This window comes from Anomalospiza imberbis, chromosome 5 (genome assembly GCF_031753505.1).
Source record: "Anomalospiza imberbis isolate Cuckoo-Finch-1a 21T00152 chromosome 5, ASM3175350v1, whole genome shotgun sequence".
Lineage (NCBI taxonomy): Eukaryota > Metazoa > Chordata > Aves > Passeriformes > Viduidae > Anomalospiza > Anomalospiza imberbis.
The window spans coordinates 14,746,693-14,760,886 of record NC_089685.1 but is presented as its reverse complement, the minus strand read 5'-3'; the positions used below and the strand labels follow the sequence as shown (position 1 = coordinate 14,760,886).

Here is a 14,194-nt window from a genome sequence, read left to right as displayed (position 1 = left end):
CCTTACCCTGTGCCTGTGGGTCAGCTCAACCTGAGCCACGCCTGATCCATCTCTTGGGCCTGCTCACAGCACCCACCCTGGACCTAGCAGCTGTCTGTTGCTCAGCTCACCTTGCAGACAGGCAGCTTTACCCTAATGTTTGCCTTGAATTTGTCCTACTGCAATTTAAAATGCTTTTCCTCTTATCCTGCCCCCAGTGGTTATGGAGAACAAACTGCAGCCTGCTCTGGGGAGTGCAGCCCTCCTACTGCTGATCTGCTGGGGGACCCTGGAGAGAAAGATCTTGTAAATTTATCAATGGATTTTATTTAATTTCCTAATTTATTTTCATCTTTACTTAAATTTCTATTAAATTGGTCTCCAGTTTCCTTGCCACCATTGGTGTTCACTTAGCTATTGTGACAGAGTCATTTGGGCACAAGGACATGTACAGGGAAGTGCTGGAGAGCAATAGCAAATTTTGCTGGAAAAATTTACTGGGGAAGATGGAAAACTCCAATTTTCACTTGTATCCAAATTAATTCATTTGGCCATAAGCCAATTTTGATTAGAGGTTCAACATACGTTTTCCACAAATTTGCATACAAGTAATCATCTCTCACATTAACTTAGATAAAAAGTAAATACAAGGAAACATAAATTATAGTTAGTATATTCCAGAGTGATTAGGAATAGATTTTTTCCACTATCCAGCTATTTTTGTATCTGTATTAAATGTATTTGTTCATTTCAGGGAAAAAATTGCATGAAAGCAATCCTATGTCAATTCAGAGGCAAAATTTCTTATAACGGAGTGGGGAAAAAGTGACAGAGAATTAATGTTTTGGAATAGAGATGATACCGGTACAGAGATATTAAATAAAGACAACACTTTTAAAAATTAAATCTGTGAGAAACTGTTCTTCAGCTCTTCTCAACATATGAGAAAATGGAAAACCTGCTACATTAGTATACATATGTTAGTGCCTAAGTACTGCTATGAAGACTATGCTGTGAATAGTTCTTATAAATGGAGAAATAATTTGCAACATTGTTAATTTACCAGAATCACAACATTGTGCTTTCCGTTCTTCTTCAGCTCCTTCATGAACTCTGGCAGACCAGCAAAATTCACTTTATCATAGGTAAAGTCCAGGCGACGTTCCATGTAGTCAATATCATAATGTTGGACATCCTAAACATTTTAAAAATAGAAAATTACATTAATATTTCATCCAGCACTGGAGTTCTCAGACAGGGAAGACACGGATCTGTTGGAGCAAGTGTAGAGGAGGGCCACAAAAGTGATCAGAGGGGGCTGGAGCACCTCTGCTATGAGGACTGGCTGAGAGAGTTAGGGCTGTTCAGCCTGGAGAAGGGAAGGCTCCAGGGACAACTTACTGAAGCCTTTAAATACCTAAAGGGGACTTATAAGAAAGTTGGAGTCAGACTTTTTTGTAGGGTCTGTAGCAATAGGACAAGGGGTGATGGTTGTAAATTAAAGGAGGGTAGATTCAGACTAGATATAAGGAAGGAATTTTATACAATGAGGTGGTTGCACAGGTAGATGGTGAATGCCCCATCCCTAGAAACTTTCAAGATTAAGTTGGATGGGACTCTGAGCAACCTGATTTAGTTGAAGATGCTCCTGCTCATTTCAGGGGGGTTGGATTAGGTGGCCTTTAATGGTCTCTTCCAATTCCAACTATTCTACGATTCTATGGCTGAAATATTTGATACAGAAATCAGAATGTATGCAATGTTATTTCTAAAAGGCAACTAACATATGTAATGAAACCTGAGACTGTAATTGCAATCCTAGCAGTGGACTACAAGAAAATGTCTAAGTCCTAGTTCAGCAACTATTTTGCAGTGATCTGCTGTTAAGGTTTGATGCTGGCACAATGCCAGCACTTTTATGAAAATGTACTTATTTAAATAAATATTGTGAGATGTGATTAGGAATACAGTAGAGTAGGTTTAAGTTTAATAATAAAGGGAAAAAAACTTTATTAAACTACTACTACTACAAAAGACACACACACTAAATCCAGGATGAAAACTTTCTAAAACATTCCTCCTTCCCCCACCCCTCCCCCCCAGTTCTAACAAACTACAGCAAGACACAACTTGGACAGAAGTTTGTTTTTCATTATTTGTTTTTAAAATGCTAGCACCTCATACTGCAAATCCACACCAAAATCACCTGCTATGCAGCCAAGAGCAGCACTTAAACATCATGTTCACAGCCCACTTTAAATGTTCTTTTAAGCATTATGAAGATATTACATGCAAACTCACTGCATAAGATTATGAATGTCCTTTTATTCTACAATTCTCTTCGTAAGATATTTTCCCTCCATTACAATTTTACTCACTTCAGAGCGTTAGATTAGCACACACAGCGAACGATTCATACTTACATATGGGATGTCATAGTGCTTCATGCGATCAACAGTTGCCTTTAAAACGTCAAGTCTGTTATAGCCCCAGCGGGAGAGCTGGAATCCCAGAGACCAGTAGGCTGGCATGTGTGGGCGTCCAATGGCCTGCAGCAGGAATGAGGAATACAGAAACACAAGGGGTGAGAGGAAAAGAAGTTATTCTGAAACACCAGGAGAGGCTTCCAGATCATTTAAGGCACAAAGACCAGGGCACAGGCATCACACCCCCATTAAATACCCATTCCTTTCTCCAAGTGGCTCTTGGCACAGCATGCTTGGCACTTCTCCTGGTAGATCCTTGCCCTTCACAGAGACTTCAACAACACCAGCACTGAGCATCACTTCTAAGAACACCCCAGTGGAAACACAGTGTAAAAATTCCAGGCTAATGTTAAATGTGGTCTCAGTCTCTGCACAGCAGCATGTGCCCTCACTGACAGGGCACATGCCAGCAGAAATCCAGCATGGATCCTCATGCCACCTGATCCATGACAAGTCCACAAACCCCTTGGTCAACAGCAGGCAAATCTTCAACAACACACAGCAACATAAGCTTTGCAAACTTCTCTTGCCACATCCAGCTGAACTAACTTGTCAAGAGTCTGATCTTCATTTGAGCTCTCTGAAGTTTTAATCACATTTACACACCAATCTGATGAAACTCAGTTACTTACGGCTGGCCACTGTTACTGCTGGCCCACAGCCTTGTGCTGCCAGGCACTGACAACCCTCTTCAAGGCCAGAGTTACTGTTTTATCCCAAAATTCTCAGCCGAAACACAAGGTAATGAGTTAAATATGATTGTATAAATATTTGATTTCCACTGTCTGAATGTAATCCATCTGTAAATGGCATGAGGAAACTCAATTGAGAGCAAGCAAGGGAGGGAAGCAAGGTATCCTGCTCTGCTTCGCCCAGTGAGAGCTGCTGTGGTAACCCGGGATGAGCAGTGGGCAATTACGATGTGTCTGTTCTACAAATAAGCTGAAGTCTGGCTTTGTCTCATTAGTACACACCAGTGTTTTCTGGGGGACATTTCCTGAAATCCTTATTTCAGTTAAATGCAATGAAGCTAACCTTTGATTTTTATTTCTAACACCTTTGCAGGCAATACATGAAAATCTAGTAGCTAGTAAGCACCCATGACTTATTAATCTGCTGCAGTTATTGTCCCCCTTTGGCTAAATAATAGTTCCTCCCTTATTTCCTTGTGGATATCCATAGTTAGGTAATTATGCTGAAAAGTGAAAACCAACAAAACTCACATATTGGCAGCTAAACCCCATCTACTTTAAATAAACAAAACTAGACACTTCTGGCAGTCTGTATCTATTGCATTGCTAAGCTCTCTGGAGATGCACAGCATGAAGGCACACCTTCCCGTGGGATTTCCTCTAGGAAGAGTCTGACCTTGGAAAGCAAGGCTGAGCTTGAAATTGCTCTAAAATACATCACATGCTAGAGCATCAGTACATGGATGTACAAAGTGCATCAGACAGAAAACCACATGTGGGAGAGAGGCAGAGAAAAGCTGAGGATGCTTTTAATGCTCCTGAGCTGGAAAAAACACAGGGTAAACTCCTTCTGAACATGAAATGCTTGGGAACACACAGCCAAACATTACAAATTTGGCTACAGTGTGCTTTCACTTGTTGGGATGCTGCTGTTTCACATAAGCAGAAACATAAGGAGGCCGTAACGACTGGTGAGGTTAATGCTTTGGGTGTCTCCAGGAGGGACGCTCCAGCTGATCAGCACAGCTGCCCCTACACCTGCTACTTGTCCTGTCCCACCAGACTTAACTTTCCTGATCCTCCTCAACACCCACTTCTCCTCCAATTCAGCTGGAGGCTGGAGTCTTCAGAAGAAGTGAGGGCAGCTCTCAGCAGTGTGTTTCTGCCACAAAGGCACTCAGCTTCCACTGCACACTGCTGTGCCCTTGCCAGGGCAGGCCCTGAACAGACAAAGGTGGTGCCTACCATGCAGGGGGAGGCCGATGAGCAGACACATGCCATAACTACCCTGGTGCTATCCCATCTCCTTGCACATGTCATCAGGTTTTTTTTCCAGCATGTCTGGACACATCTGATCACCCAGAGCATCTTTCAAGCTCTCCTGGGGTTTTCAGTGGAGAGCTGAATGGGGTGTGATGGCTCAGGACAATCTCCCAGACACCTTGTGAGCCAGCACCAAGGTGTCCAACACAGCATGGCAAGCCTCAGGGCATTGCCTCAGAAGTCTTCTTCTCTGTCACATCTACACTCACCATGTCAAGGAGAAATTCATCTAAGGAGGCAGCAGAGCTTGTTTTAGACCAGCAAAGGCTGCATGATGAGCTTTGAGAACCCACCATTTTGTGCTCCTAAAGCAGATGCATATTTTGCCCTTGCTTTCTCTACTGGAAACAGAGAATGACCTCTACAAACAAGGTTAAAAAAACAGACCAAAACAAAAGAACTCCCTAATGAAATAAAACGCTTTGTGCACAGGCTTCTCATCTTGGACAAGAGAAATAGGGGAAAGTGGCTGATAAATATTAATCCTGCAGTTCAATGCAGAGCCCTGTGCCCTGGCAGGATGTCTGCATGGCATCTGCTGCCTCTTCCCAAGCAGGCTGGGAAATGGAAAAGGGGGAACCAGCCTGGGCAGAGGCAGTGGGAACTGCTGATCAGCTCTGCTCTGCTCTGGGTCCAGCAGTGGGGCTGGAGGTGGAGCTGTGGCCACTGGTATGTCAGTCAGAGCCCTTCCAAAAGGGCATGTCCCCAGCACTGGGGTTTGCTGGGGTTCACCTGCTCACCCTTATGGGATGAGCTGTGTCATTCTGGACCACAGAGTGAGACAGTATTTTGTGACAGCATCCCTTGAGGAGTTTTAGATTACAGCTGAACCAACAGAAAAATATCTACCTTGCAAGGAAGATATTAAGTTTTTAAAGCAATTAGTTCTCTAGGTTCACCAGGCTGGTGCATCCATGGTGAGCTTAATTGAAACCAGCAGAATACTTGAAGAGGAAGGATGAAAACAGGGCAGCTGGGAAAACAAATGTTCTTTTTTCTAATTATGCTGTGGACTCTCTCTAATGGATCCCCCTGAAGCTTCCTGATAAAGTAACTGACATATGGTACCCACTCACAGATGGATCAGCAGAGGCAGGAATGTAATTTTGCTAACCTGAAGACTCAAGTTGGATTTGATATATATTTAGGATCTAGTTAATTCATATAGATTGCATTCTGCATACAAATGATCAGAAAGTGCAGCAGCCAGAGAAAGCCTGCTTGGCAAAATTGACTCCCATAGAATCAGAAAAGGTGGATGGGGTATGGCAGGGGAACTGAGGGAGGAAAACGTAGAAACAGCAGACATATGTGTTATCCAAAATGAAGGGGAAAACAAAAAGCACAAAGATATGGTAGTGCAGAAACAGTAAAAAAACAAAGATCCTATTTTCTGTTCCAGAATTTTTCCTGTACTTGCTTCTTAAATAACTCCTGATGTTTAATTAATTCACTATTAGTTTTTCCATGTTTACATAACTTAGCATTACATACATTTGTTTTCACTTTTTTCAGAGCCACCTGAGAGCTGATGTATCAAGGAGGTACCCTGGAAGCACTTTGTGGTAAGAATGAAGTTCAGTGGAAACAAGTATATCTAACAGATAAAATTTGTGTCTAGGGAGCAGGTGATCTGTATTCATTTTCCCTGTGTTGGATTATTGGACAAATAATGTTATTAATATAAGCATCAATTATAAGTACTAGGTTATACATACTATAAAGTAAATCAGGATCCTATTCTGTTAACACTATGACCAAAGACTTTGGTGAGAGAGAGACAGCTGCAGAGTTATGCCTATATATCACAGAGGCTGGAGTGAGGTACTCTTTCCTGTGCTCACAAAGGAGCTGAGATGTCCCACAATGCAGATTGCTAATCTTACACCCTAATTAGCCACACAAAATGATTTCTGAAGCTTGATATTTGCTTCAACTCCCATTCTTTAAAGAGGAGTTATAGGAGGAAACTATAAAACTCAAGTGGGCTAATGCACTGGGTTTCTGTATGGCTAAATACACAATGCTAAATTCCACAGGTGTTATGGCCCACATATCTGTATCCAGCTCATCTGCTATGACTAAGACAAGCAGCTGAGTGCTGTGGGCACCCAGTCAGTTAGAGGGTAACCTTCACTCAAAGTCTGTTAACAGAAGCTAAGCTTTGATTTAGGACAGCAAAAAGAAAGGCCCTGCAGCTGCTGAACTATAAAGAAGATACTCACAACCTCAGGAATATAAAAAAATTAAGGATTTTCAATGCCAAGGTCTTAAAATCTTGGTTTTTGCTGCACAAAACAATTATCAGCTATTTTTTCCTTCTTGGGGAATTCAGCTCCAAGATTCTCACTGAATCATCTGTGATAAGATCTATGTACAAGCAGGTTCTCCATGTTACCTCTCCAATAGGAGAGTGGACTAGAGACCTCTGAGGTCCCTTACACCTGTAACTAGCCCACACTTCTGTAAGGAGGAAGCAAACCAGCAATTTTCTCTCCAAACAGAATCAGGAGACTTACAGTATGCTCACTTACAGCTTTTTATTGGATAACTTGTGACAAAATAACAAATTCATGGCCTTTACCCAAGAGCTATTAAATACCTGGTTTTTGAACCCTAACATTCCCACACTACTGCTATGCACTGTTGGTCTGTTCTGAAAGGCCACCAGTGGTCTTGGCAATGCTGGCCTGGTATTAGGTGTGACTGCAGTGGCTCAGCCAGGCTGCAGAGCCTCAGCCAGGCTGAGGTCAGTGCTTGAACTCTTTAGCTTGTTACTGCTTTTTCTCATCCTCCTGCAAACGGAGGTGTTTGCTGTTAAAAGTGAGATTTGTGTTACATAACTGTTCTGCACACAGACCTCTTCTGCAGTAGGAGGAAAATGTGATCACTGGCATCTAGACAGCGCTGTACAGGACAATCTGAGATGCCTTAGATGTGGCAGGAGTAACACCCCACACAGCTGGGCTCAGGGACAGGAGGGAGCAGAAGAATTGGGCTGGAGGTTTCTCCTTCCCATGGGACCATGCCCAGCACATACCCTATAGCTGCTGCCACTGCTGTAGCACTCTGGTGCCGCTGGCAGGATGCATGTGACAGCTCACCTCTGCTCCATGCAGCACACACTAGAGAGCAGAGCATTCACCCTCTGCTCCCTTCTCACACCATGCCTCACTCTTGGAGCCCATTTAAAGCAGATTATCCTTGGCCAGGCTGGCATCCAGGGCTACCACAGCTTTTGTTGTTACCTGTCCTCACTCCAAGGATGCAGAGAGGCTGGTGACTCTGGCAAGGCAGCTGATCACCACACAGAGGGCCAAGAGCTCTGCTCTTGGCATAGCCTGGACCCAGCAGTTCTGGCCAAGAGTCCATGGTCCACCCTGGTGGTGGTGACAACCTGGAGAGGTGTGTGGGGAAATCTTGCATACTCCAGAGGCCAAATAAAGAGCTTTGTTCCAAAGCTGTCCTAACTCACTGGTTTGGAGGGAGCCACATGAAAGCACAGAGCAGAGCTAAGCTCCTAAACCTCTCACAGAAACAAGCATAGCAGGGGCAGAGCGTTGGCTCAGATACTGAAATGGCACTGCAGGCAATGGCACAAAACATTTCTGAAAGGTGTAAAGCACTTTGCTCTGGAAACAGCTTCCTTGTTCTCACCAGCTGTGCACCCACTGGCACCTGGCCACCCTGCCACACCAGTGGGGCCATCCTGGAGAGAAAAAATGAGGGGTCCCTGCAAAAAGCAGTGACTGGGCCAGACTTGCTCAGGAGGGAGGCAGGTGCTATTCCACCGAGAAGTTCTGCAACAGTGCAACCTGGTCCCACCAGGGGCCTCTGCAGCCAGGAGCTCCCAAAACACCAATTCCCAGAGGAGACCCATGCAAACAGCTCAGAGAGCCGAGCCATGCTGCTGAGCAGTGCCTTGCAGACATCAGTCACGCTTCTCCTTTCTACCCCTTCTCTTCCCCTAAAGCATGACAATGACTGCACAGGGAAAATCCTCTCAGTGTGACAGAAAAGACAATTGAAAAATAAAGTCTTTTCTGTCTCCTTCACCTTCCCACATATCTTGTACATAAAGTCAAATTACTACCCTAGAGACTAATAATACGGTAACTGTAACATTTTTGACCTTGGAATTTCAGGATGTTTACTGAAGAAGTTATTATTTCACATTGAAATTACTAACATGCATTCTTTAAGATTCCCTAGAGAGTTGAGCACAAGCTCAGAGAATAAAGAACAGGATTTTTTTGTCCTGGCATGTGACATGTCTCATTAGGAGACGCCCACTGCTCTCCTTTACCTTGTTTTCTTTGCTCCAGCTCCATTTCCAGAGACAGGGGTGGAAAGTGAGCTGCCACTAACCATCAGCTGGAGAGTGAGAACTCTCTCATTTAATTTTCAGATGCTGACCACCTGCTAAGCCACAGAAATGCTGCCTTCAAACACCAGTAAAAGACTTTGAAAAGGAACAGGCGTGGCTCTAATTTCCATCATACTGTGGCACTAACTCCCTTGAAATGGGATCAAAGCTCCAGCCTGGGGGAGAGTTGCTTTCCTTTCCCCCCACCCCGGTTTTAATACCAATGTGTAAGTTAAAATCCCAGCTTGCTTGCTGGTCTGTGGCACTGGCATCGGAGATAGTGTGTGCTGGTTTGGGCTGGGATATAGTTAATTTTCTTTATAGTAACTGGAATGGGCTGTGTTTTGGATTTGTGCTGAAAATAGTGATGATAATTCAGGGATAGATTTGATTTTGCTGAGCAGTGCTTACACAGAGTCAAGGCCTTCTTTGCCCCACACCACCAGTGAGGAGGCTGGGGGTACACAAGGAGTTGGGAGGGGACACAGCCAGGACAGCGGAGCCCAACTGACCCACAGGATAGTCCATATCAAATGGCTTCATACTCAGCACATAAATCTGGGGGAAGAGGAAGGGGGAGCTGGATATTCAGAGTGATGACATTTGTCTTTCCCAGTAACAGTCACATGTTCAGCCATTCCCCTGATTCCTGGGGGTGTCTAAACACCCTCCTGCTCCTGGGAACTGGTGAATGAATTCTTTGTTTTGCTTTGCTTGTGTGCACAGTTTTGCTTTACCCATTAAACTGTCTTTATCTCAACCCACGAATCTTCTCACTTTTACCCTTTGGATTCTCTCCCCCACCCCACTGCGGGGGCTGAGCCACTGAGCGAGTGGCTGTGTGGGGCTGAGCTGCCAGCTGGGGTTAAACCATGGCAGACAATGGGTGGGGATGATGTGCAGAGGGAGCTGGAATACTCCAAGAAACAGAGCAGTTGCTCCTGCTCCAGGACATGGAGGAGCACCATCAACCTCTCACCTCTCTGGGAGGTAGCACCTGAACCTCTCTTTGGAAAAGGAATGTCTAGCAGAGCCCACCACCCCAGAGAAGTTCCAGCCTTCCCAAAACAGCAGCATGAGCAAGTCTTATCCCTTCCTTCACCAAGCCAGAACCCAGAAATACTTTTCTTCTGGGCTAAATCCTCTTTTTCCCTTGCTCTAAACCACAATATTTCTGTTCCCATACAGGCACTTTAAAAGAAGGCAAGCACAGGATATGGAGGCTTTAAAAAGCCAAGCAAGACAAAATGTTTGCTAAAGATCAGAGCTCAGGCCCCTTTGAAGAGTGGCATGGGGAAAGGCAGAGCATATGCACCTCTTGCTGTGAGTTCTGAGGGCCTGGCTCTAGGATGCCCTACCCTGTTCAGCCTTCTAGGTGCAGCCTAATCCTCAGTGACTCCTCTCCCCTTCTCACAGTGACATGCTTATTCCAGTTTTACTCCACACTCTTTAGGTTTGACACTGATTTCTTTACGTACACAGCTTGCGTCTGAGGTGGCAATTTTCTGTGGAAAGGCCCAGTTGAAGCATCATTTGCTAACCAGGAAAAACATATTATCTGCTACTTTTTTTCTGCACAGTCTTCACTAGATAAGAATTGCATGTACACTTCCAAAACAGTCATTTGCATGTGTCCTCTCAGTTCTCTGGAAAACATTCGGCAATTGGATAGCAAGTAGTTACACTCTGTGAGACAGCAGTAAATGCAGTGTTATACATCCATGCTCTCCAATGCAATTATATGGGTTTTCATTTGTAAAAACAGCCTGATGGCTCCAAAATCAGCAAATTATTCTATTGGCAAATAAAGGCTTGAAGACTTTAAAGTCCATTCAATATCTCTGAAATCCAGCATATGTAAAGTTCCCAAACATTCCCATCTGTGCTCTGCCTAGTTTTACTTGGCCTGCAGTGTCAAAATGCAGTCATGTCATACAGCAAAGACTATAAAACTGTGACAGCCCAGAGAGGAGTAAGCTTAGACATATACCTTTCTAATCATTGCATCCCTTTAGTGCATCCCATCCTGACATATTGCAGGAGAGGCTGGAGATGTGCACTGAACACCCAGCCTGCCTGTGACACTCAGAGACTGTTCACAGATGCTCAAGCATGGGACACAGCAGTTGTCCCATGGATCTGAGGCTGCAGCTTTGTACAAATGGATCAGGACAAAGCTCTGGCTGCAGTACCCACCGATACTACCAGATACTGACTGTGTTACAAGGCACTGCTCCATGTGCACTTTTCTACTAACCTCAGTGTATTGCTGAACCACATTTTCAGGAGTCGGTCCCATGAAGAGATAGAAGTCGAGGATCCCTCCAATAGTGCGGAAAGTTAAAAATGGGTTTGGAGACAGAGTAACATCTAAAAGGGGAAAAAAAAAGCCCTCAGCACAAACCAACTCTGCACTATACGTGGGAATAGGTCAAGAATGCATCAGAGGAGGTTGAGACGCAACCTTAGGAGGCATTTCTTTACTGAGGGCAGGCAAATGCTGGAACAGGCTTCCTAGAGATGTTGCTGATGCCCTGAGCCCATCAGTGAATAAGAGGCATTTGGACAATGCCTTAACAACATGTTTAGCTTTTTCTCAGCCTTGAAGTGTTCAGGCAGTTGTACTACAAGTATGTTTTATGTCCATTCCAAATGAAATAATCTATTCTATCCTATCCATCCTAGGTGTGTGCATGCTGGGCTCTTCCGTGCACCTTGTGGGTATGACCGGCCTGAAGGTAGGCAGGTCATTGCCCAGTGTTTCTGTAATCTCTGCTTTCAGATTGGCATGGTGCAGCAATAAATCACAGAAACCCACACAGAGTAGATTGCATAGGTCCATTTGTCTCAGTTTCCTATTTATACATAGGATCAACAAGTTTGTGTTTAGGGTTCCTCTATGCTATTTTAATCTTATTGAAAGCCATTGTCTGACAGAGGAAACTGATTTTACAGACTAAGTGAAGAGTCCCCTTTTCTGAAATTATACCACTAGATGAATGCAGCAAGGTGACCATGGCTACATACAAAACTATTCTCCAAAGACAGAATACAGAACTAACCTAAACAGATTTGATTTTGTTATGCCAATCTCAGAGGAAATTTCTTCCACCTTCTTCTTTCCCTCTATTTGCATCTATTTTCATTTAAAAAGTTAAGAATGTATTTTCCCTGAAAATGACTAAAAATGCCCAAATTCCTTGTTAAAAATTCATTCTACTGAAATCCCTTTGAAAAATCTTTGAAAAATCTATTAGTCCTGGAAGCTTAGTTAGCCACACAGTCACTCATATTTGTACCACATTGAAAAAGCAGTCAGTGAAACAGTATTTTATACTTACTAATCTATCATATTTCTATATGCAGTCCATATAGGGAATACATTTATCTTTTTACCTTGTGCATTGGAGTTCAGAAGGAGAACACCATGGGCATTGGAGTCTGGTTCTACGCACATGTAGAAAGGGTGAACTCCATAGAGGTTGGCAAATGACTGAAACATAAACAACACATGAAGTATGACTTGACTTTGCTAGTTTTCATAGCTTTTGTCAGGTAGATACATATGCACAGACAAGGAAGTAAATTCATTCATAATTAGAGACTTATTTTGAAAGGCTGGGGACTTTTTCATCTAAATTGGTGTGAAGTCAAATTGACAGAAAAGAGTTATTTTTTCCTGCCTTATCACAATGGAATTTTTTAGTCTTGCCCAGTTAAACCTTTGATATTTTGCTAAACCCTTCAAAATGACATGAGTAAGAATCAATTTCTAGTTAAAACAGACTCATCAACCACTGACTTCAGTTCAGCCAAATATCTAATGAGTCCTGCTGGAGTCCAGCTTGTTTGGATCAACAGGGATTGATCCAAGCATAAAATGCAAAGCTCTCCTGAACCAGGATCTTGGCACACAATATAGTTTTTCCTGAAAACTGCACTGTGAGAAAGGTTCTGATAAAAGGTTCCAAAGTTCCCTCAAAACAATTCGTGGCTTAGTCTTTAATTAAAACTGATGATACCTGCGAAGCTTACGACTTTTCATGTTTGCCATCCCCTTTTGATGACACAAACTAGGACAAAGTGTTGCATAGAGTGAATTACCGTTGGCGCCTGGTCCCTGGCGTACATGCCATAGGTAATGAAGTTCATGTTGTGCTTGAAGGTCGGGTGCTCATGTTCACCAAACCCATACACAGAAGTGGATGGCACAGTGGTGGTGATCTCAAGGAACTGGTTGGAGAAAAACAGATCAACCAGAGGACTGTGCCACCTGTGACAAACAGAGGGAGACAGGATTAGCTTGTTTCTCTTTGGAAGGTATTATTTTAAATTCATGACTGGCTATTTATACTTTTTATATATTTTGGAGAATAACAGTATTAAAAATCCATTAAATTCTACGCATACATCTAAAGTGCTTAACCTAACACATTAAATTAATCTTGCAATGGTTGAAGATATCTCATCTACTTATGCAAAAAAAAAGCATCAATATAATTTTTAAAAAGAGCATCTAAAACAACAGAAGACAGACTATAAATTTATTATCAAAATAAGTGGTTGCTTATGCTATTTCTATGACAACCAATGTGAAAGGCTAAAAATTGTTATTACACAGTGGAGTTTAGAATACTTAATGAGAACAACAGATATTTTATCAGCTTTTTTTAATTACTTGCTGTATCAGGACCCAAATACTCCCAACTTCATGCAGGTGCCTTAAAATAGAGGTATAGTTTTCTCCAGACTCTGCTTGAACAAGATGTTTTTATTGTGATGATTCTCTCCTGCTTCTCTCACCAGCTTAATGCATTTATTTCTATTCAATCATCTGTGGACACAGGCTTACATTTTAATTAGGTACTACATTCTGTTTCCTATCTCTTGAGCTATAATGAGCTGCAACTTAGATGGGGGAGAACACAGTCAAGCTGTGGAGAAGTGTTTTGTTAATGGTCATGTGTATGCCATGAGTAGCTCATTTAGATAGCACCCTCTCGAGCCTTGTTTAACCATGAATTTGTTACAGATAATTAAAATAAATGAGCCCAAGCCATAGAGCACAGAAGTGGCATAATTCTCCTTTTAATGTTTTTCTGTCAATGATTTTGACAAAATTAAATGGTTGATCAAATTGACTGGTAAATCAGAGAAATGGGAGATGGGTTGTGTTGGTGGGGAGCAGCTCTACCCTCATGAGGAGAGCACTCCGGTGAGTGGCCTGCCACCTGTGCCACCAGCACCCCTGCCTGGGGACAAATCCCTGCTGCTGGGAGGACTGGGAGGGCACCACTGCTCCCACCACACTGGCGGGCTCTCCCCACGAGGCTGCAAGGATGGCTGCT

The 14,194-nt window shown here is 43.2% G+C and overlaps 1 protein-coding gene across 1 annotated transcript in view; it reads right to left on the bottom strand.

Moving 5' to 3' along the window:
- LOC137473770 (sucrase-isomaltase, intestinal-like) overlaps positions 1–14,194 on the bottom strand; it is a 60,412-nt gene that overhangs the window by 33,711 nt on the left and 12,507 nt on the right. The window contains exons 5-9 of the mRNA XM_068189732.1: positions 12,951–13,119; positions 12,243–12,339; positions 11,104–11,216; positions 2,403–2,528; positions 1,043–1,174 (exon numbers count right to left, since the gene is read on the bottom strand). Of these exons, the coding sequence (XP_068045833.1) occupies positions 1,043–1,174; positions 2,403–2,528; positions 11,104–11,216; positions 12,243–12,339; positions 12,951–13,119 (637 nt within the window). The remainder of the gene's footprint in view (positions 1–1,042; positions 1,175–2,402; positions 2,529–11,103; positions 11,217–12,242; positions 12,340–12,950; positions 13,120–14,194) is intronic.